The sequence below is a fragment of the Syngnathoides biaculeatus genome, chromosome 18 (genome assembly GCF_019802595.1).
Source record: "Syngnathoides biaculeatus isolate LvHL_M chromosome 18, ASM1980259v1, whole genome shotgun sequence".
Classification (NCBI taxonomy): domain Eukaryota; kingdom Metazoa; phylum Chordata; class Actinopteri; order Syngnathiformes; family Syngnathidae; genus Syngnathoides; species Syngnathoides biaculeatus.
The window spans coordinates 949,463-970,469 of record NC_084657.1 but is presented as its reverse complement, the minus strand read 5'-3'; the positions used below and the strand labels follow the sequence as shown (position 1 = coordinate 970,469).

General features: G+C 48.0%; 2 protein-coding genes across 3 annotated transcripts in view; one reads left to right on the top strand and one right to left on the bottom strand.

Moving 5' to 3' along the window:
- gabrb4 (gamma-aminobutyric acid type A receptor subunit beta4) overlaps positions 1-4,049 on the bottom strand; it is a 62,660-nt gene extending 58,611 nt beyond the window's left edge. Inside the window, exon 1 of the mRNA XM_061803254.1 lies at positions 3,841-4,049. The gene's annotated coding sequence lies outside the window, so the exon portion shown is untranslated. The remainder of the gene's footprint in view (positions 1-3,840) is intronic.
- A 2,028-nt stretch (positions 4,050-6,077) lies between these two features.
- Positions 6,078-21,007, top strand: part of gabra3 (gamma-aminobutyric acid type A receptor subunit alpha3) — a 35,280-nt gene continuing 20,350 nt past the window's right edge. For both annotated transcript variants that reach the window (XM_061804091.1, XM_061804092.1), the window contains exons 1-2: positions 6,078-6,133; positions 16,230-16,317. In XM_061804091.1, coding sequence (XP_061660075.1) covers positions 16,232-16,317 — 86 coding nt within the window. In that variant the 5' untranslated portion in view covers positions 6,078-6,133; positions 16,230-16,231. The remainder of the gene's footprint in view (positions 6,134-16,229; positions 16,318-21,007) is intronic.

Sequence of the window (21,007 nt, the reverse complement as noted above, 5' to 3'; positions counted from 1 at the left end):
CTCTGGGATGTTCTTGCCTGAATTGACATGAGGTTGGTGCGTGTCTTTTTCTAACACTTTCTTTAGAACGCAAACAACTGACGTTGCCTGCTGCAACATCTTTTTTTTTTTTTTTTTTAATGAATGTAATCTCTTTTTGTCCTACAACACGTAGATTATTCACCAAATGGATTTTGGAGAAAATGAAAAAAAAAATAAAATTTAAAAAAAAAAAAAAAAATACTGCACCGACAACAAGCTCTTTCGTGATCTTAACGAGCGTTGCAGGGAGAAAGCGAATCCCACCAGGTCTTTTTGTCCTACAACACGTAGATTATTCACCAAATGGATTTTGGAAAAAAAATTAAAAAAAAAAAAATACTGTACCGACAACAAGCTCTTTCGTGATCTTAACGAGCGTTGCAGGGAGAAAGCGAATCCCACCAGGGTTTACTTCCCGGACAGCTTTCAACCCCCACCCACGCACATAAATGCTGAGAGTATAGTTCCTTCTTGTGAAAATCCACAACACAAGCGCTGCCACGCTGAGGTAGCCGCCAGGTTTATGTAGTGTATCTAAAAGCTGCGAGATCCGTCTGAGGATGAACGTCTGACAAGCAGATACTGTATGACATCCCCCCTTGAGGAAAAAGCTAATATTATAACGACCGATAGCACGTTGGGGCTGTATTCTCACAGACTTTGTGTACTCGACGCGTTCCTACGATGCCGGTCACGCGGTCTCAAATGAAGTGCGGGCAGTGCTGTGAATTAATTGCCTTTTTGTCTTCCTTTCCCGGATTGCTACCCGCATGCTCCGAAATGGAAAACATCACCCGGCACCCGACCCGTACACTGCTATTTTTGGAACGAAAAGAAGAAAGTCAAATCTCTACCCGGTACGCCAGAATGCAAAGAATTACTTCAATGGGCTGCAGTTCCAATGGATGAATTCTGCAATGGAATTCAAAGAGGAAAATGCTAACGTAGACCTTCAAAGCTATTTTCCTGAGGACTGTCAATCGTGTCATACACAGTTGTGGGACTGGCAGTAGCCTTCTGTTCCATATTTTCAGCAGGGGAGACGCGGAGAGGTTTCTTTGAGCTCCAAGGGGCGACCGATTAAAAGAACCGGGCGCCCTTATCGAGGAGATGTGATGGAAAAGTGGCGAGCGCGAAGATGGCGTCCTTGCAGCAAGCCGCTGGCCGTGACCATCTGATTATCGGAGGACGCAGGCGATTATTTCGGCCTTGCTCGCTGTCGCTATCTGTCAAGGTTCCTCATTAGCGTAGCGTAAAATCGTGCGGTCGGCCGTTTGACGTCATCGCCTCTGAACCTGAGGTTCTGTTCAACTTTTCTTCACATCGTATCTGAAACGTCTGCGGGCAGCTCAATGAATCGGAGCGTCAATGTCGTATTAGCTACTGCCGCATTCTTATCAGAAGATACATTGCCGATTGCTAATACTAAAAAATAATGATGGCTTCTCCGCTATTATTTTTGGGGAAGGTCTGCGTGCGGGAAGTGTGTGCTCGGCGCGTTCTTTTATTCCGCTGTACCCTATCAAAAAAGCTCAAATGTCTTCCATAGAGTGCATCGCACTGCTTGAGCACTTTAGCGTTTGCGCTTATTACAGGAAAAAAAAGCCGCTCCAATTGTTGCTCAACAAACCCTTCCTCGTGCTTCATGTTCACGCTTGCACTTCTTGTCCACAAGCAGCGAGTAATTAGCAATAGCAGCAGAGATGTGCACGTATGTCGGAGTCGGTTTTGCGTGAGCTTACACGCTAATTGTTAGCCGGAGGACACGATTACGTCGGTTGCAGGAATTAATGAAAGGAAGCTAAGCGTAGGGCGCTTGCTAACTGTTGAAAAGCTTGAAAACGGAACATTCCGCTCGATTCGCTTCACCGTCACTGCCACGTGGAACGCATTTCGCTCGGTGGAGAGCCTTGCAGTTGAAAAACAGAAGAGGAACACGATGATTCCGATTTTGTGTTTGTGGAGCGGGTGCCGTTGATGTTTGTGATTTTTTTTCCTTTGCTTTGGGGAATCTAACCTTCAAATAAACACTCGATGCAAACAGAAAATCTCAACGGTAAAAGGAGTCAACAACACAGCCAACTCCGCTAATTTGTTACAACCGCCAATGATGACTGTCACGGTCTCAAAGGGCTTCAGCGGAATATTCCACTGAAATGGAACCCCCAACCTAAGATCCACAAAGGGAAACGACATGAAATTAGGAAAGGTCGGCTCACCAAACCTCACTAAGGTTACAAGTAAAGATATTGAGGAAAAGTACAAGTACGACTTTGCTTGTGTAAAAGAAAAAAGGTACCAACTCTTATTTTTGTGTTTAAAGGGAAAGTTTGCAGTTGGTTTTCTTTTTTCTTTTTTTTCTAAAAATGGTGTTGGTATACCAAAAACACTTTGTAAACACTCAACAGTAGAACCTTGTAAAAATGATCATGGGGAAAAAGCATCCGTCTAAAACTGTTCAATTGTCAATTCAAATACTTCCAATTGTTTGAGACTGCAGTACCAAGATGGCAAACGTAAAAGGGGCAACCTTCTCGATTCTATTTTTGCCACGTTAACAACTTTTTGGAACCTGGACAATTTTCACATTTCTAGTGATTTGTCCGCGAGAGAACGTCACACAGTTGTGCTCCGACGTTCCTGGCAGCAGTCTTGAAAGAAAACGCAAAAGCACAATTATTAAACAAAAGAACATTTTCAAAAACGACGGTCCCCGCTCATATTTTAGAAAACAATATTTCACACATTCTACAGGGTGATATAAACATATGAGAGCAGATAGATGAATGTTATTTGACAAGTTTCAAAAAAATTGCGTTGAATTCATTCAATTTGACTGAGGGATCGATTATCAGCAGTACAACGGCTGACAATAAATACATACTTTTCTTTTTCATCTTGCCAGCCTTTGTGGCAACATCGGGGCAATCTCGGAGGATCTACGAAGACGCAAACGTGACCGATTTGCTGCGATGGGCCGAAAAATATCGACGATACGTGGAAAAAAAAAAAAAAAACGCCATCACCGGTTGCCAGCGCCACTTTAATATTTATCGCAGCTGCCCGACAAAGCGCCTCAATTAATCACGATAGACCGTCGCGATGAGCCTGCATTCGAGTTCAAACAAGGTTGGCGTCGTCGAAGTCTCCATGGTGCACGCAGCTTAACTCACGTGTTTAACTCACGGATACGAATCCTGGGCGGAAGCTGTAAAGACGACGTCCCACTCACGTAGTCCGGGGCTCTTCACAATTCCCCTACAATGCTGTTTTTTTTTTTTTTTTTCGTTCTTCTTGTTTATATTTGCTCTGTAAGCATCTGTTCCTGACTCGGACCACCTGTCAAATTTGCAAAGTCCACGTAGACCCTGAGCCAAAAAGTTTGCACACCCCTGAGCTGGACTACCAATAAGCCGAACTGGTCCCATTTCTTCTTCTCCTTCTATGACTTGGCTTGATTGTCTTTTCTGTCCATTTTGACGTCATGTGGGTCCCGTGCTGCCTCTCACAGGTCAGTCATGGTTTTGCTGTCCTCACGACACTGACCGCGAAGCTCGATCGAGAGCCAGCGAACTTATAAAGAAACTTCGTACACAAGGCGCTCTTCTCTTGCGAATTCGTGAATGCAACCCAAAGATACAGAAAAATATACATGACACTGTGCACTGTGCACTGTGCACTGTGTGCCATTGTGCAAAGTCCAGGTACAGGTAGCGAGCTTATTGATGCTAAACACAACAACAGCTGTATCATCCATCACTCGTTTACGTCGAGCTTTCAAATGAAACATAATTGTGTCTGTGAACATCCAATACTTACAAAGACGAAAGTTTCCCAAGGTTTGAACACGTTGAGCGGAGTTGGGAGCTGTTCCCTGACTTAAACGTTGCCCGTGCTCACGTTTGCGCCGGAGACACGTCAAAGATCCTCCACCGCCGCACGGAGCACTCACTCCGCAAACAAACGGAATGATCCTCACGGCTCAAGAGGTGTCATTCTGACGCTTTTTCTTTTGAAACATCTTAACACATCGCATCATGAACTCAACATATTTTGCACTTTTTCACTAACATATTCATCTTGTGAAATGTACAGTCATCGTTTAACTGAGGACATTACAATGGTACTATGACAAACTCGCGATTGCCCATGTTATCTGTGAGGTGTTCTGTGATGGTCATCTTGAGTCACATCAGTTATCCATCCGTCCATTTTCCTAGCTGCTTATTCTCACAAGGGTGGCACGAGCCCTACATCTGTCAGCTGTCGTCGGGCAGAAGGCAGGGTACACCCTGAACTGGTCGTCAGCCAATCGCAGGGCAACAATTTAGAGTCTCCAATGAATGCACGTTTCTGGGCTGTGGGAGGAAACCGGGGCGCCCACTCGGAGAAAAACGTGCAAACTCCACACGGGCGGGCGGGGCTGGGATTGAACCCCGGTCCTCGGAAGTGTGCGGCCAACGCTTTACAGCTGCGCCGCTGCGCCTGCCACCCGCATCAATGACTACAACAACAACAAGGACAAAAAGTAAAATAACAGTCACTCCTTGTGTGACGTCAAGCAAGCAATGATGCTAAAGTTCAATAGTATACGTTCAACTTTGGAGTCACTGATGGTGCAGTGGTCCACACGCCCGCCAGCGTAGGATCGATTCCTGTTCAGTGACGCTGTCGAGATCTGTCCTGCGACTGACCGGCGACCGGTTCGGGATGTAGTCCGCCTGACGCTAGCTGGGATAGGCTCTGGCTTTCCCGTGACCCTTGTGAGGTTAAGCAGCAATGGATGGATGGATGGATAACCACTTTGCAGTAATTTACCGTGTGGTATAGAACTCTTGGGTACAACTTTTCAGGCTGCTCCTATGACACCCAATCATGCCGTTTGCACTCGAAACTGATGACCTTTGGAATGTTCCAAACGGGAATTTGTTGAGCATTCCTCACCTTTTCCGGCTTTTTTTTTGGAACATGTTGAAGGCATCAAATTCAACACATCTTTGAGAAATTTAAAATGGGAAAAAAAACATGCATCAGTTTGAATATTAATAGCTGCCATTTTGTTGTCCACAGCGGTCCTTTAGTCGTGACCTTCAAGTACAAAACCCCAAGTCCTTAAAAAAAAAAAAAAAAAGAAAAAATGTGCTCATGCTGCTGTTGCCTTATCCTCATTCCCCCCAAAAGCTCTGAAATTTTGGAAAACATGCCTGTGTACAGTGCGTCTTGGATGCCTGGATTCATTTTTTTTGTTTGTTTGTTTTTGTTTTTTCGTGTGTGTGAATTCATGTAATCTATACACATGATATTTGAGGTGACAGATTCATATGGGAAAAGTGCGTACAAAGTAGTCCGCTAATGTTTGCAACTACAAGAAGAGAGCGACCCTGGAATGAAGGGGATTCTCAATTTCCCACCCCCACCACACATCTCGCCTGTCTGATTAGACCAAAACATTCCCCAAGGTCAGACAGAGGAAGTAATCTTCCCCCCCCCCCCCCCTTTCCCCGCCCGGACTCAAATGAGGTTGCTCAATCACTGTCAATTGCGCCGCACCGCTTTTTTACTGGTAACTGGACCTTGGACGTCTGCCTCCGAATCAGGAGGAACAAGTGGGTCCATGCTCTTTTTTTTTTAATCACAGTACAAGAAGAAGTGGCTTTTGGGCTATACTACATATATGTTGATTCCTTGGAACGTTCAGTTGATGGGTGGTCCTTTTCACTTGTCGAGCACGTTGCTGGCAACTCTGCAGGCGCTCTCGCAAGCGTGCGATGCGCGTCCACGTGGCCAGTGGAGCGCGTGACACGTCAGCGGCGCCCCCCCCCCCCTTTCGGGTTCGCCCCTCCCGAAGAGCACCAATTTCACATGGCGACATGGGGGAGGCGGGAAGGATAGTTTAAGGAAGGTTGAGCTTTTTGCGAAAGGGACGCAATTTGTCGATTTTTCCGCTGACGGCAAACCCAAAAAAAAAAAAAAAAAAGAAATCCCAAAACACAGCATCAGCTGGACCCTGCGTCGGAGCCTCGTTAACTCCAAAAGACTGGAGGAGGGTGGGGGGGGGGTGAAGGAAAAAAGAAGACGCAGGCGGCAGGAAGACGAGCTTTGTCTCCGAGAGGTGAGCGTGTTTTTCTTTTTCTATTTCCACGGGGCGACGCGTTCAAGGCGTCGATTGGCGTGCAACAACTGCGGCTCGCGGCGTGACGGTTTAACAGGTCTTCTGCATGCATGCTGCGGCTGTCTGCGTGTGGGCAGCGCATCCATAACTGGAATGCGCGTGTTTTGCAGCGGCGTCCAGCTCGAGCCCCCAATGCGACACCGAAGCAGGTTGCGACCGTTGTGGCGCGCGCGCGCCGAGCCCCGAACGGCCAATTTCAAGTCAACGTGACGCAAATAGGACGTTTGCGCAAAGAAACGCACATGCTGCTCCGTGACCCCGCGTGTGTGTTTGCGTGGCTGTCACGCACGAGCTGCCGCAACCAGTGACAAGACTGTTGAGCAGACGCTAACTTAACCTTGGAACCGGAGAAACAGCCCCCCCCACAGCCTACTTTTAAGTCAACACCGCCGATGACAACACGGGAGCCTGTAATTGCAAATTTGCCAAAGCTTTAATGACTGTATCTCGTGCAAAACGGTAAAGGTGCCATAACACGGACGGAACAATTGATGGCATCGTTGAGGATAAGCAGGCAGCTCCCAGGAAAACCGATCGAGAGCTCGGCTTAGAGAACTGACCGGGAATTGGATTTTTGTCTTCCATACGTCGAGAGAGAAAAAAAAAATACGTCAGGGGGGGGGGGGGGGGGGGGGGGGAAGAACTCCACACAGAAAGGCCTTAGACCGGGATTTCAACCGGAGTTTTGGTCGTCAAAGAGACACCGCGCGCGTTATTCTTCATAAGGCGAACTGAAGCGGTCGCGGAAACCTGCGGTAAATCCCGTACTCGATCCACGAGGGCGAGTATTAAATCTAGCCGCACAGTCGTATGCGATAACGTTTGTCATCATTGAGGCTCTCAGGCGGGCTGGACCCCATCCGGGCTGATCACGGGTGTCACCCTGGACTGGACTTTTACGTCTCGTAACGTTGGACAAGCATTGCGACGAGCCAGATTCTGAAAAAGTCCACTTTCAGAAATATTTGGAATAGTCGAACTCAGTTGCAGTATTTGTGATTCCAGCCCTGAAAGCGGTCAAGATATTTCCATGACCAGTTTCGGGGGGGACGGGGGCTTGTCTTGGGGAGTGGACCGGATTTGGCGCAAGTTTCCTGTGGAAGAAGGAGATGCTGATCACAATTCAAAGAGTCCAAAATAGCCAAAGAAAATTGCCGCTGAAAATCAAAAAAGCCCAAGCAATATGTTATGATGCAGGTCTGTTCACTCATATTGATTATGCTGGTGGAATTTGAAGAGTGTGCAGAATAATTATTATTCTCTAATGAGATAACTGCAATAATCTGTCACGCGGTCGAGTTCTTCACAACATTTTGTAAATAATTGGCATAGTAATTGTCCTTTCAGTTTTTGCTCTCTTCATGATCGGTTTTCGGTATACGGTATATCGACTAATATGCAGCATGCATCTTATATGCTGTGCCGTGCACACACTATTCCATGAATTGTTAGACAGAATTGTCATCTTCCGCCTGGGTTTGCACACTTGTGTTAAACGACAGAACCAAGCTTCCTTCCTTCCTTTTTTTTGAAGTCCGTTGTCTTGATGTGCCCTGCGATTGACTGGCAACCAGTTCAGGGTGTACCCTGGCTCCTGCCTGTTGACAGCTGGGAGAGGTTGCGGCACTCCCGCGACCCTTGTGAGGATAAGCGGCTAAGAAAATGGACGGATGGATGTCTTAATGCGGGCAACTAAATGTTGGTAGTGTTTCCGAAAAGAAAACACGACGCTTATGCTAACAAAGCACTCGCGTTTCTTTGGATTGAAGAAAGCAGGCCCGACGTGCAAAGTGCGCTGCTTTTATTTAACGGCCGTCTTTCTCCATCAAGACTAGAACACATCACGCACACAGCCGAGGAGCAGCTTTCATTCCACATTTGAAACCCGCTGGCGCCCCGCCCCCACAGTCGCATATCCATCTTTTACCGCCGCTCTAATTTGGTGTAGTGCACACTCATATGCCCCCCCCCCCCCCCATCCTTCTCAAGTTTGCACACTTCAGTACCCCGCAACGCAGTGACTGCCTGGGCTCATGAGTGTGACCGCAAGTAAATGACTTTTCTCAGCCAGTTTCTTCAGCCGTTGAGACATACGGAGAGACAACCCCCCGTCTGTGCTGGCGGAAATCTAGCGAGCTGATTTATTGTCCAGCGTGCTGCAAATGTGTCAAAGGGAGCAGATTTGTTTAGGAGGAAGGTGGATGTTTTCTGTGACATTTCCAGACCGTTGCGCTTTGTTTCGGCGCTTTAGTGGATCGCCTCCATCTGAAAAACCGCAGTAGAGGACGCGTTGCGATTGTATTGGGTTCTGCAGATGAACTCCGATACAACGCGCAGGGAAAAACAGCGGCTTTGGTGACAGGATTAACTCTGCTATATTGTTCCTTGAGGCACGGTCGGGAACGATGCAGTAAAATGCAGAGCGTCTCCGATGATTAGAAGATAAATGTCTCCAAGAGAGTTGAGGGAAAGCGTCATGGTCTTTGCTCGCGGGGAGGCAACCATCCCAAGAAATCAACATTCACGACGTGGTCGAAAATATTCTCAGGAAAGACGGTCGAGGAGCCCGCTGACTTTCAGAGGTGAACTTGGCGAGAAGTCATGTGATGAGGACAAGGGCCGTGCTAGCTGACAGCAGAGAACCGCAAGAGATTGAAACCTCCGGCGCGATCCCGTCGGTCGTGACCGAGAGTTTTCGAGCGCCGTGGCAACAAACGCCACAAAGGTTCATCTGTCGAAGCTCAAAGTCATCGGCATCGTCTTCGGTCGACCGTCGGCGAGCGCCACAGCCGTACGTGGCTTTGCGGCACGGAAAATTACCATTCGAAGATTTGGGCGGCGACTGCCAACGGTCTGGATCAGCAATTTAGCGAATAAAAGTACTCGCCAAAACGCCTTCAACGAGAGCATAATGAGCGGAGGAAAATCAATGACGATTGATTGACGAGCCGACGTCGGAGGCTCAGTAACCCCGTTGGAATTTGTGTCGCTATTCATTCCAAAGTGGATTTTACTGGCTTTGGGGAAGAGTGAAACAATATGACCCAAACCCAAATGAAATCCATTCAAAAGAACTCCCGCGATCGGCTGTCAATCAGATGTCACCGCAGATGTCCTTTTGTGGTTCAGAATCGCCGGCGCTTGTTTTGAAGTGCAAAGCAGCGGGAGGAGAGGAAGATCTCCAGAACGAGAAAAAACAACAACAACGTACACGCGCTCCTCTTCCAAAGTATTGGAACGCTGACGCCAATCATGTGATTTTTTTTTTTTTTTTTTTACTGTGGAACGAAAACATTTGGGGTTTGCATCCAAAAATCTACATTTCAGCTTCTCTTTTCATCTTTCTACTTCTGGCGCGATATCGATGTCACCTATTGTTTGGACCGCCCACTTTCCACGTCACGTTACATTGATCACTTATGTGGAGTTGCATTTTAAAAGTTTCGTTTTCATCGATTTAATGCGATAGTTTTGTACAGGTTTGTAGCTTTTCTTCACTGCATGTACAGATTCAGATTCAGGTTCCAAAAAGCCTCCTTTTGTCTCGAGTTCCGAAGGAAATTCAGGATAGGAAAGGGGAAAAAAAAACCGGCGCCGGATGTAAACATACATCCTGTACTGCGCTCACATTCACTCACATTTACAGTAGCTGAAGTCAATTGTGGTCTTCGTCAGTGTTCAGTGGCGTAAAAGCCACGTGGAGTTTGATTCCAGACCCAGTAAGGAGCACAGGTGTTGCAGTCGTCTTGGGCTTGCGGCTTGCGGCTGAAACCAAATAATTTGGCCTTGCGTGTGCAATGAATCTTTACATCCAAATGAAATCGTCACGACGCCGGATGCCCTTCCCGAGTCAGCATCTGCTCCCGTCGTCCTAAAAAAAACAATACGAGCCCTCCGAGGTTATGCCGTTCACTGATTTTTATCACGTCAATCAAATATGTGGAGCTTTAGCTTTAAAGCAAGGTCAGTTGTGTGGTTACAATAGCGCACAGGCCTATTCCAGCTTGAGCACTTCATCATCGTGTCAGGCAATAAAGTGCAGATGCCGACTTTATGGCTCTTATTTGTTCCTGCGTTGATTTTCTTATGCAAACCACTGCAACGTCTTGCATGACATTTAAACTACACGACGGTTTCAATGCAAGAATAATCCACCCGAGGGTGATTTTCCAGCTAAAACCGTATTATTATTTTTAATCATAGCCTGCCAGATAACTGTAGGCATTTTAATTGTGCAGCATTTGGCCACAGTCACACCGTTTCAGCCCGCACTCTATCGCGGGAGGTGTAGCGAACAGACACGGGCGATTTATTTTACATCGCTATTGCGTTGCCATGCTGGAAAATGCTATTAGCCACATGGGAATCGTCCATCCATCCATCCATCCATCCATTCTACTGCTTCTCCGGGTCGGGTCCCGGTGGAAGTAGCTTCAGCGGGGAGACCCAGACTTCCCTTTCCCCAAGCACTTCTTCCGGAGGGATCCCGAGGCGTTTCCAGGCCAGGCGAGAGACACGGTCCTGGGTCATCTCCGGGGTGTCTTTCCGGGAATGGGAATCAATTACAAAAAAAAAAAACAAGAAAAAAAAAAAAACGACAATTTTGGCCTGGTGTGACAACATTTTATAAAAAAAAAAAAAAAAAAAACAACATAGATGCCATGCAAATATGCCCGCTTCGAGGTTGCGATATCCGGACACCGTATGTCCTGCCAATGCCATTCGGTGTATGATCTTGTACAAAAGTTGATCATACCGACAACAGAGGCGCGGCGCAAATGTGGAGTGAGCACAACCCCGACAAGGGCAACCGCTATCCAAAAGTGATCTCTGGCCACCGCCACGGTTAGGTGCCGCCTGTCAAAATCGTCAACGTCACGTAAGCCATAATAACTGCTGTCCAAACGTATTGACGACGATACAGAATATGCACAACAATTCAGTAATCCTCTACTCGCTGGCAGGACGTTCAATAAACCTGAGTATGTAGTCACGTGGCTTCCTGTCAATATCCCCTGAAGCTTTGTGTACAACTAAAGAAGCCCAAGTTTCATACACCAAAAAACGAGAACAAACGAAATATGCGCAGAAAGACGGCAACTGCCATTGGCAAGCTGGTGACGAGACAAACTCATGTCAGGATTCCTGGGGCGAATCGACCCAACCCAAAACGTCCTTCTCCCGGGAGCCTCCGACAACATCGGCATTGTCGGTCATCAGAGCTTCCGCCTAACCGGCAAACGCGATAGTCAAAGCCGCTTTCGTCGCGAGAGTCGCTGGCGCCGGCTGCACCGACAGCAGCCCGCACAGACCGTCCAGAATCACGTTGGGCCCGCATAGATACGCTGTCCCGTCCGCAGTCGGAGGGCCGCGCGGCCGAAAAACCCGGCGCCGTACGGACCGTGGCTACGGTGGCACGTGCCCGAGGCGCTCTCGCCGCCCTCATCGGTCATACGGAGCCACCGTCCAGGCCTAAAGGGGGAGGGGGAGCAAATGATTATCCAGACGAGGGAAAAGAAACCAAGTTTCAATATTGTTTGAATATTGATCTCTCTCAAGCGCCATCATCCACTTCATCTCATTCACGCTTGATTAGTGGAAGATTTCCATGTCGTGTTCGTGTGACGACGATGCTTCGTTGGCGAACGCAAGTCGTGTGAAGGTTTTAACGGCTGAACCGCTCTCGCCTCTGGACTCTTCTCCAAACGTTTTATGAGATCGTAAAAAGTATCCGAGCGATTTCTCGTTGTTAATTGATTGCTCCGTGGCGTTCCGCCAACGTCCTCGTCAGAGACGGCCTAACCGGATAATATCGAGGTAGAAAAGAGCGCGAAGCCTCCCCGTCCAACCGGCCCTCGCAAAGTCGTCACAAAGTCAAAAATACACGTGTAAAAATCAACCAAATGGATTAGTCTGTTGTGGAAGACAATTATTCTCTTGGTTTGGCCATAAAGTGATGCGTTTGAAATACTTTGTTTCAGTAAAAGTTCGATTGCTTCCGAAGCAGCCTCGTAATTGCTTGATTGATATGAACTTAGAACACCCCAACTAAATATGATTGCTTTTGACCTTTGAAAGCAAATTTTTAACAAACTTTTCAAAACTGAATGAAGTCGGATTTTGTGTTTGAACTCCTAAGCTACTATATCAACACGTCTTCTCACAACAAAGGAACATTGATCAAGATGGATGGATTGAGGTGAGGATGTCGACGGCTTTGGACGAGGAAAGGGCCACGCCTGCTCTCCTCGCAATATTTTGTCTTGACGGCCACGTGAGGAGAGGAGAGGACAGAGCACTCGGGTCGCGGGGGTGATCGGCGCAATGCTCAAGGTCGCCGACCGCCGTCTCCGCATTTTTGACGCCCTCTTTACGAGTTGAGCTCCCGTCGACTCAAATGCTAACTTGGGCGGTGACGCTCGTGACGCGCAAACATTTGCCGCTGCGAGAAGGTGAACATTTCGGACCATTCCGGGGCCCAAATTACGACGATGGTCTCTCGCGTAATCAATTGGACAGTACAGTATGAAGCCTTTACGTAGTAGCTATTCGTGCAGCGGTACGAGGCCTTCTTCACAAATGAGCACATTTAGGTGGACTCGATGGTTGTAGCATTTTCCAAAACTCACCATAGTGAGCACTTTTGCTTTTTGGGGGGGAGAGAAAAGAGAGTTAGTTGCCAAATGTTTCCCGATGAAATCTCTCCAATATGGATTGTTTTTCGCTGTTGGCTAATTATTGACCAACGGAGCCTTTTCCCTCAATTGACCCATCCCGATTCAGCTCCAACCCGCAGCCAGCACAACCTCTGAAAGTGCAAGAATTGTTCCAAAAATCAGATTCGGCTAATGGATGGAAAGGTGACCCGAGAGGGGGGGCCGTCAGCAGGTTCATCGCAAAATGATTAGCGCCTTGCTTGCCCGCGAGCGGCAGGCACACGTGAATAATGGAAGCGACCCGGCGGCAAAATGCGGGACGCCTCGGACTCCGGCGTTTTGCATCCAGTCCGTTTCTAATGCTTTATCCTTTCTCCCACCGGCGGGCTAAATCGATCGCGCGTGACGATTAGTACTGGATTGCCATAGCAACGGCGCGGCGGCAGATGACTACGTTTTGACCTCCGATTAGCTTCCACTGCGCACATGGCTTGGATTGCTAATCACTTGCAATTTGTGTAATGTGAGGAGCATTCGAGACCGTACAGATGCTTGCCTCTCCTTGATTTTGGTTGTATTCATTTTCATTTCATCTGGTTTGGTCGAGATTGAAAATCCGGCGACTAATCATTTGGTGGCGTCCCGCTCGGCCAGCGACTTTGAGAGAATCTCTTCTCGAGTCCTTTCACGGAACATTGGGTTTGGCCTGCTCTTGGAGTGAAAGGGGCTGATTCCTACTTCGACATTGGAGTATGTATTTGTCTGCAGCAACAAAGAAACAACACGCTCGCTGTCCATTCATGAACAGCAACAGATTTGAGCTCTGAGGCGCTTGCGTCGTACGACAGCTGCTCGACTTTCTTTTTCACGAAGTCTAAAGTGATTCGTATGCAGATTTGCAGCACGTCGGCGTTGCCACCGAGTCTAATTGCAAAAGTCGCACCGATTTAGCCAATTATTCCGTTTATCTGATCGAGTCTTCTGCTCCCGGCGACGCCGCGTTGGGATTTGGGCTTGTTTGCGGGGACGCTTACTTGGCGAACTACGGCATGTTTATCATCACGGTGGAGCGAAGCAGAAAATGTACAACATGCAGGGAAAAGCCTTCCAGTTATTCCAGCCCGTCAATAAAGAATTGTAAAGCGTCAGTAAACAATGATGTGCAGCCTCAAGGAAAGTGCTTATGCGTTGGGGTTAAGCTCTGATTTTAACATGCGATGACTGCCAGTGTGCGAAAATGGAAGAAAAAAACTTTTTCCGGTCCGAAAGATGTGTTGCGAAGCCAAAGTAGAAAGCAAGTTCACGTACGGAAACGTGGGGACAGGACGGAAGCTGGACTACCTCAAGAGTCACATTTCGCACAAGTCGTTTGAAAGAAGGCAGATGGAAGGTGGACATCGGGATCGGTACTTTGTCGGGGCAGAGGGCCAAAGACAAAAGGGAAGAACTGACAGTGGTAAACAAATTGAACCCAGAGCAGGTTCAAGTTTGCGTCGACAATCTTCTGCTAGCCGTCAACGGGAATGCGTTTAACAAACAAACAAAGACATCAATCAAGTCAGTGTAATAAATCCATTCATCAATCAAGAAGCAACGTTAAAGTTCCACCTCGGCACACCTTCGTCATCTTCCCTTTCCTTGGCTTGGCTTTTCTTCTCCAAACCGCTTCCCCCATCGCCGATCTTGAATCTCTTTGCAAACAGAGGCAATCAGGACATGTCCAAAATGAAATCAAAAGGCTTTTTCTCGCCTTTTGAGCCTGTCAAATGAGATTATCGTCACTCGCCTTTCAGAAGAAAGGACGGTCAAATGTTCAGAGTGCCAAATGTTGAGCGCTTTACTTTTCCCGTCACCTAAGGCAGGCTATTTTTCATTTGCCAACAAAAGCCTCCTTCTGTTTTGTCTCTCTTTGGAGCACAGTCTGGGCCCGCCATTTGCGCGACAACTATCGCTAGATGGCGTTCCCAATTGCAGACTTGAGGCCAGCAGCACCGCTCGACTTTGTCATTGTCGTACAGTATAGACGTAGAACAGAGTACGTACACGAGATTTGCGAGACTGCCGTCGCGCGAATGTTCTCGAATTGCTGGAGAATCAAAACATCAGAACGTATCATTTGTATCATGCGCAGTTATCGGAACAACGCGAACGGTTAAAGGCACTCTGTACGAGCTCAACACGATGTGGGACCTTGACAAACTTATCTCTGACCTGTTCTAACTGAAGATCTGAAGATCTTGCACATCTTATCAGGAAGAGTTCCTATCAACGCAAGTGTCTCTTGTTCTTTGTTCTTGTTGCTATGTTGTTCCTCGCTCTTTGTTTCGAACGTCGTACCAGGGCAGCGCACCACCGACTGCCGGAGACAAATTCCTCGTGAGTTCTTACACGCTTGGCTATTAAAGCTGATTCGGATTCGGAACTTTGCTGCGCCATGTTTACCGAGTGCAGCGTTTGGCTTTCAAGTTTTCAAGTCTTTTTAGTGAGACTTTTGAACTAGTTCAGCAAACGGCTCTGGTTTCCAACCGGGCTTCAATCCGGCCTAACGTCTGAGGAGGGATTCGAGTTTTTTTTTGGAAAACTTTTGGACATCCGGCACACGGAGGACGTCCTGCGTACTGTAGGCGGTCGGTCCAAGATATGAAATCGCGGCCTTTTGCCGTCAGACGGGAGAAATGAGGGCTTCGTCCGGTAAAACCTTGAATGGATCCTAATGCAGTATTAACCCAAACAAAACGCAAACATTATCCTTCCATTTCCATGCATTATAAGGGACTTGAATTGTGTGGATCGGCGTATTTCATCACTTGCTTGGCAGATTTGTGGTGTATGTCATTTCTGCGCGGACTGTATTTTTTTCATAAAAGGTAAAACACAGCAGTCATTCCAACGAGAGTCCGTACAGTCGTTGCACAGTTTACACGTGAAAGCACAGTAAAAGTAAGAAGAAAAAGAAGAAGAAGAAGAAGAAGTAGAAGAAGTAGAAGAGGAAGAAGACTTGTTAAGTAGCCCTCCATCGGCCGCCATTATTTTTCATTGTCAGTCTGCTCGGCTGCTCTCTTGACCTAAAAAGAAATCTTTTCCGAGTGCGTCTTCATTCTAAAAGATAGTACAGCGTACTGCCCGTATTTGGCTTCCTTCGGCCGCGCTGATGGAGTTCGGAGGCCGCCCGCAAAACATCCATCAGAGCGTGCGGTCTCCAACTTAAGCGCCATCGTGCGGATCTCCACCTTTCAGAACAGAACTGGAATTTTCAAATTGCAAATATGCTTGGATATTGCAAAATAAAATCTGTCGGTGTCATCAGAAAAGAATGCACATTTTCGAGTCCCCCAATGTAGCCAACACTGCATTTGAATTTTCATTGTCCTTTCCTCCAGATATGGCAGCTCCATTTTGGAAGGCCGAAGCCCCGCGCTTGGCCTTGCGGATCTTCCTCCTCTGCCTCGGCCTCTCTCCTCCAGCCAGGTAGGACAGAACCATCGGCGCCGGTGCGGCAGCCGTCAACGACAACTTCGCTTGTTCCGTCCGGCCGTCGTTTACGTGAGCCGTTTTTGCGTTGCGCGACGAAATCACCAAAACGATGCCGCTCGTCAGACTGATGTTTTATTTCTTTCCTTTTACACCGTAGAGCTAAAGAAGGCAGAATAAAACCAACACGCTAAGAGAAATATTACTGAGCACTTTGAGCCGCTTCACAAAGATGGATTGGCAGTTTTGAGTGTTGAAAGCAAAATGGAAAAAGTAACTTCATTCTTGATCAGAGGCGTATATTCAATAACATACCGAATATAAACATGTTGAGATCCTGAGGGACTTTTTTTGTTGTCCAGGTTTGTCCGTATTCCCAGTGGGATCCAAACACGCAGCGGAATTCATTATTCATGGTCAGAGCACAGCACCTGACCGACCTTCACAAATGTTCATTTTCCGTAATTACCTAAACCATCACGAAGCGCACCAATATGATGTCCTTTGCCAGAAATGTCAACTTTCAAATGATCATATTTTTGTTCTTAACTAGCAGAAATGAATCACACTGCTCGGCTGCAGCCAGCTGGGGCGGCTCCTGATTCATCGTCAACTATTGTGCGGTCGAAAGAGGAAACTGACCAGACGTCCATCCCTCGATTTTCCAAACTGCTTATCCTCGCAAGGGTTGCGGGACTGCCGGAACCCGTCCCGTGCAGCGTGTTCACGTCGTCTCTCGCCAGGTAGCATTGTCCTACTCGACATAATAGTTCCTCTGAAGGGAATTCAGATCCTTCCGACAGACTATCGAGTTACTTTCACTGGTGTCCGATCGAGAAATCCTTGCCAAATGGCCATTTCTACTGCTGGTGGACGCGCGTGGCGATCGTCTTTCTTATTCTCAGACTGTCAGCACACAAAATGATTCCTCCGCCGGAACGCAGCCTTCCGATTTCATCATCGGGATGCAAATCGTCTTTGGTACAGTTGAGGTCAGAAGACCTTCCTGACGAATTACCGTGAAAGCGACAAAACCCCGTCGGGGAACCGGCCTCCAACAAATGACTCAACAAACAGGAACCTGAGATGCTAGACGCTTTGTTTCGGGGATCCGACTGAGACAGAAGCGATGAGAGGCCGTTTGGAAACGCGTGACCACTCTCCAAACCAACGGAGGACGTCATTGGACCAACGTCGGGTCAATCGCATCGACATGGAGAAGAGTGCGAGTCCAAAGTAACTTCTTAATCCAGAATGCTTGGAGCTGGAGCTCATGCCTTTATTTTTGTTTTGAACAATAAAGTCTGTGTGAGCCCAATCCCCACCCCCGGGGCCAAACCGAAACCCAGTGCAGCTGCGTGGGGTCCATCTCCGCTGGGTTGGAAGCTCGGTGAGACGACGACGACGACCGCGTTAGCCGTCGGACTTGCGAAGTTGGCGCACGAGTTCCCGCCAGAACGACGCATTCTAAATCCTCCAAAAAGTTGCCTTTTCTCATCTGCTCGTTTCCAAAGTGCTTTGTCCTGGATAGTCCAGACCTTTATTTCGCTCATCTCGTTTTGTGTTCCGTTTGGGACGTGCGGCTACGAGGTTGGCCAACGCGGCATTTCATCGACGGCTACAAGGACGGGAGTGCAACGTGTGCACATTTTCCCTATGGATCGCTCGGACTTCTCGCCTCGTCCTCGGTGAATTATTCACGTGGCGTGGGGAGGTGACCCGGTCAACGCGCAACAGCGCCGTCAGGGCTAATGTGTCGCTTGGTCTCGACAAGCCGCTTTGCCGATTGGATCGTCTTTCTTTAACGGGGGATGGGAGGGGACTCCGGGGACAGTCAATGGTAGTTAGAGGGGAGCAGTGAATATTGACCTCCGGCTCAAATGAACAAATGACAGCGACCCGATCTTTTCTTCCTTTCCTTTTGACTTGTCGCCACAGCGCATCATCTTTTCCCACGGAAGAGGCCCCGTACAGATACTCTACGGCGGGGGTCGCAAATCTGTGGCGCGCGAGTCCTACCTGGCCCTTGTGATGGTTGCATATGGCTCGCAGACATCAGAACGACATACTGCACATGTGATTTCTGTCATGCAAGCAATGCAAAGTTTGTCCCAGTTTGCTGTGGCAGTGGATGTGCGCAGGCGCAGAAGGGTCGAGCGCAGATCGGGTCGGAGCAATTAATCATGGAAAGACTTTTGACAAAGGTTGCTCCAAAAAAAAAAATAAAGTTTTCAACAAGAATGGACAGCCTTTGTGAAGAGAGAAAGTTCCGCTGTGTGCCGAAATTCACAAATGGGGAGTATCCCAAAGCATTCGGACTTGATGTCGCCAAGAAACTCCGCTGTGCAATTGGGAAGCAAATTCGCCACTGTTTGGACAGTAACCTTCATCCCATACAGTCTGTAAAGTGAATCCGGAAATTTGTTTGGCACACACGTAACGGTGAAGAAAAGAAGAATACAGCGGTCATCGCAGAGAGAAAAACTTTGACAGTCGGCGTGGCGACAGGCTGGCGTGGCCGGTTTAGAGCGCCTCATTGTCATGCAGTGGGAAAGATGAAGCGATTGGACTGCATTTTCACCGTTCACCGAAATATTTGTATGTGTGAGAAAGATGGCGTCTTCCCAGGTCATGGGTCATGCTAGCTGATTGACAGGTGAGCGGCGGGGCCGCAGCACGTTACGCAGACACGTTGGAGGGGGAATTCTTCATTCTTCACTTCCGTTTGCGTCCTTCATTGTCTTCATTATTCACATTTATTTGGACTTTACACACCGTTTCATCTCGATCCAGCTTGACGCGATGCCATCGGCCCCCAAATTCCCATTCAAGCTCTGCCTTGCGGGCTCAGGTGGCATGAGCCCCCCACCCCCACCCAGCGGGGACAGTTATGATCGAGTGCTATCATTTCTGCCTAAAAAGAAGCATCTGGAAAATGCCTTGCTCTCATTGACATAGTCGGTCCAAATGTTGCCTCGGTCCCCAGTGTGCCGGAAACTAGTCCGGCGTGTTCCCGGGCTCTCTCCACATCAGGATCCGGCAGCCCCGTGTAGCTATTGAGGATGAGCCGCATGGAAAGCCCACGGAGGTTATTTTTGAGCTCGTACAGGTTCACATGCCGGACTTGCAAGACGATTTTGTCGCTAATATAATTTCAAGCAATGCTGTTGATAAAATAGTATCGGTAGTAATAGACAAAATACAATGAAAAAGAACACTTGGGGGAAAGGGGGGGAAAGGGGGGGGGGCTGTACTTTTCCGGCTAAGTGGTTCGTGTTGTGCCATTTTGTGTGTGTGTGTGTAAAAAAAAAAGAAATAAAACACTTGCTCTCAGTGTAATTGCACAGAAGAAATACAATCGTGTCAGAAGGAGTAAAAACAAAGCGGTCCTGTCGGCACTGGAAACGTTTCCAAATTCAAATGAGCCGCGCCCTCGCGACATTTGATTTTCAGTCAATTCTCCATTGCTATAATGAGATTCAGTTTAAGGCAAAATGAGTTTTACCAAAAAAATCTAATCAAATAGCAGGAAACATTGACTCATGTGTCTGGTTGGGCCTTGGATGCACTCGGGCAGAAAAAAAGTTAGGTACGGTCGCGCTGTTGTTCCGGTCAGGTAAATTGCTTCCTTTCTTCCTTTTCGAAAGAACTTGGCTCAGAAAACAAGCGAGAGAAAACTGTAACGAAGCCACAATCCGAGCATTCGCAAACTATCACACAAACGCGGTCAGTTTTAGACGCACCAGTCGCAGCTCTGAAGTCACGGCGCAGAACGTGGGGTTTTACGCGGCTCGCTCGCGGTTACGAACGATGCCTTCGCTGACGTTGACGCAGCTCTGAAATCGCCGCAGATACGAGCGCTTCAGAAAGATGAAATTGATGTCGCCCGCATCTCAGATGCTATCTTCCTTGCGGTCATTCGTGGCGCTACATCGCCAAATCGCTAACCAGTCGCTCCCGGTAAACCTACCGATTAGTACAGTTGCACGCTATCATTTTAAGAAGATACGCAAATTTGATTAGCATGGGACAAGACGTGAAAGAAGTTGGTGACGGCTCACTGAGATTGGCACTCGGTCCCTGGCTGAAAAATGTACTAGTCCAGTTGAAAGGAACGAAATGAACGCAAGAAATCGTGTGCAAATCTCCACCTTTGTTTTAAAGTGCTTTTGGCCTACGTGATTTTAATGGGGCAATATTCAAGTGAGAGAGTCACGGGCTGACTTGTTTCTTCTCATGAATTGCAGGTTCCACAAAATGGTGGGCATTCGCCGTCGCGGTCTACGCTTGGCATTGCTCTTGAAATGACCACACGGGGAACGTGTCACGCGAGGCAAAAAGCACAGCAGCGTCTCCCCTCGAGCAAAGTAAAACCGCTCGCTTGGCAAGCAGTCAAAGTCGTCCATCCGTCGTTCTCTGGCGCGGGCAGTCTTCGGAAAACGGGCGAGCGCACGACAGAGGAACCGAGCGCACAGTCCAGGCTGGAAAACGCAACAACGTGCTGCAAATTGACCATCGCTAGTTTTCTCGAGGGGGAGATCTTGTCGGAGGGATGAGCTACGTTGGAGAGGGCGAGCCATGCATCATTTTAGCCACCAAATTTCTTAATCAGGGACGCGCTAACAGATGATCGGCGCTCGGAGTGAAATATTTATGATATCCAAAGTAGGTCTCAGCCAGTAAAGTT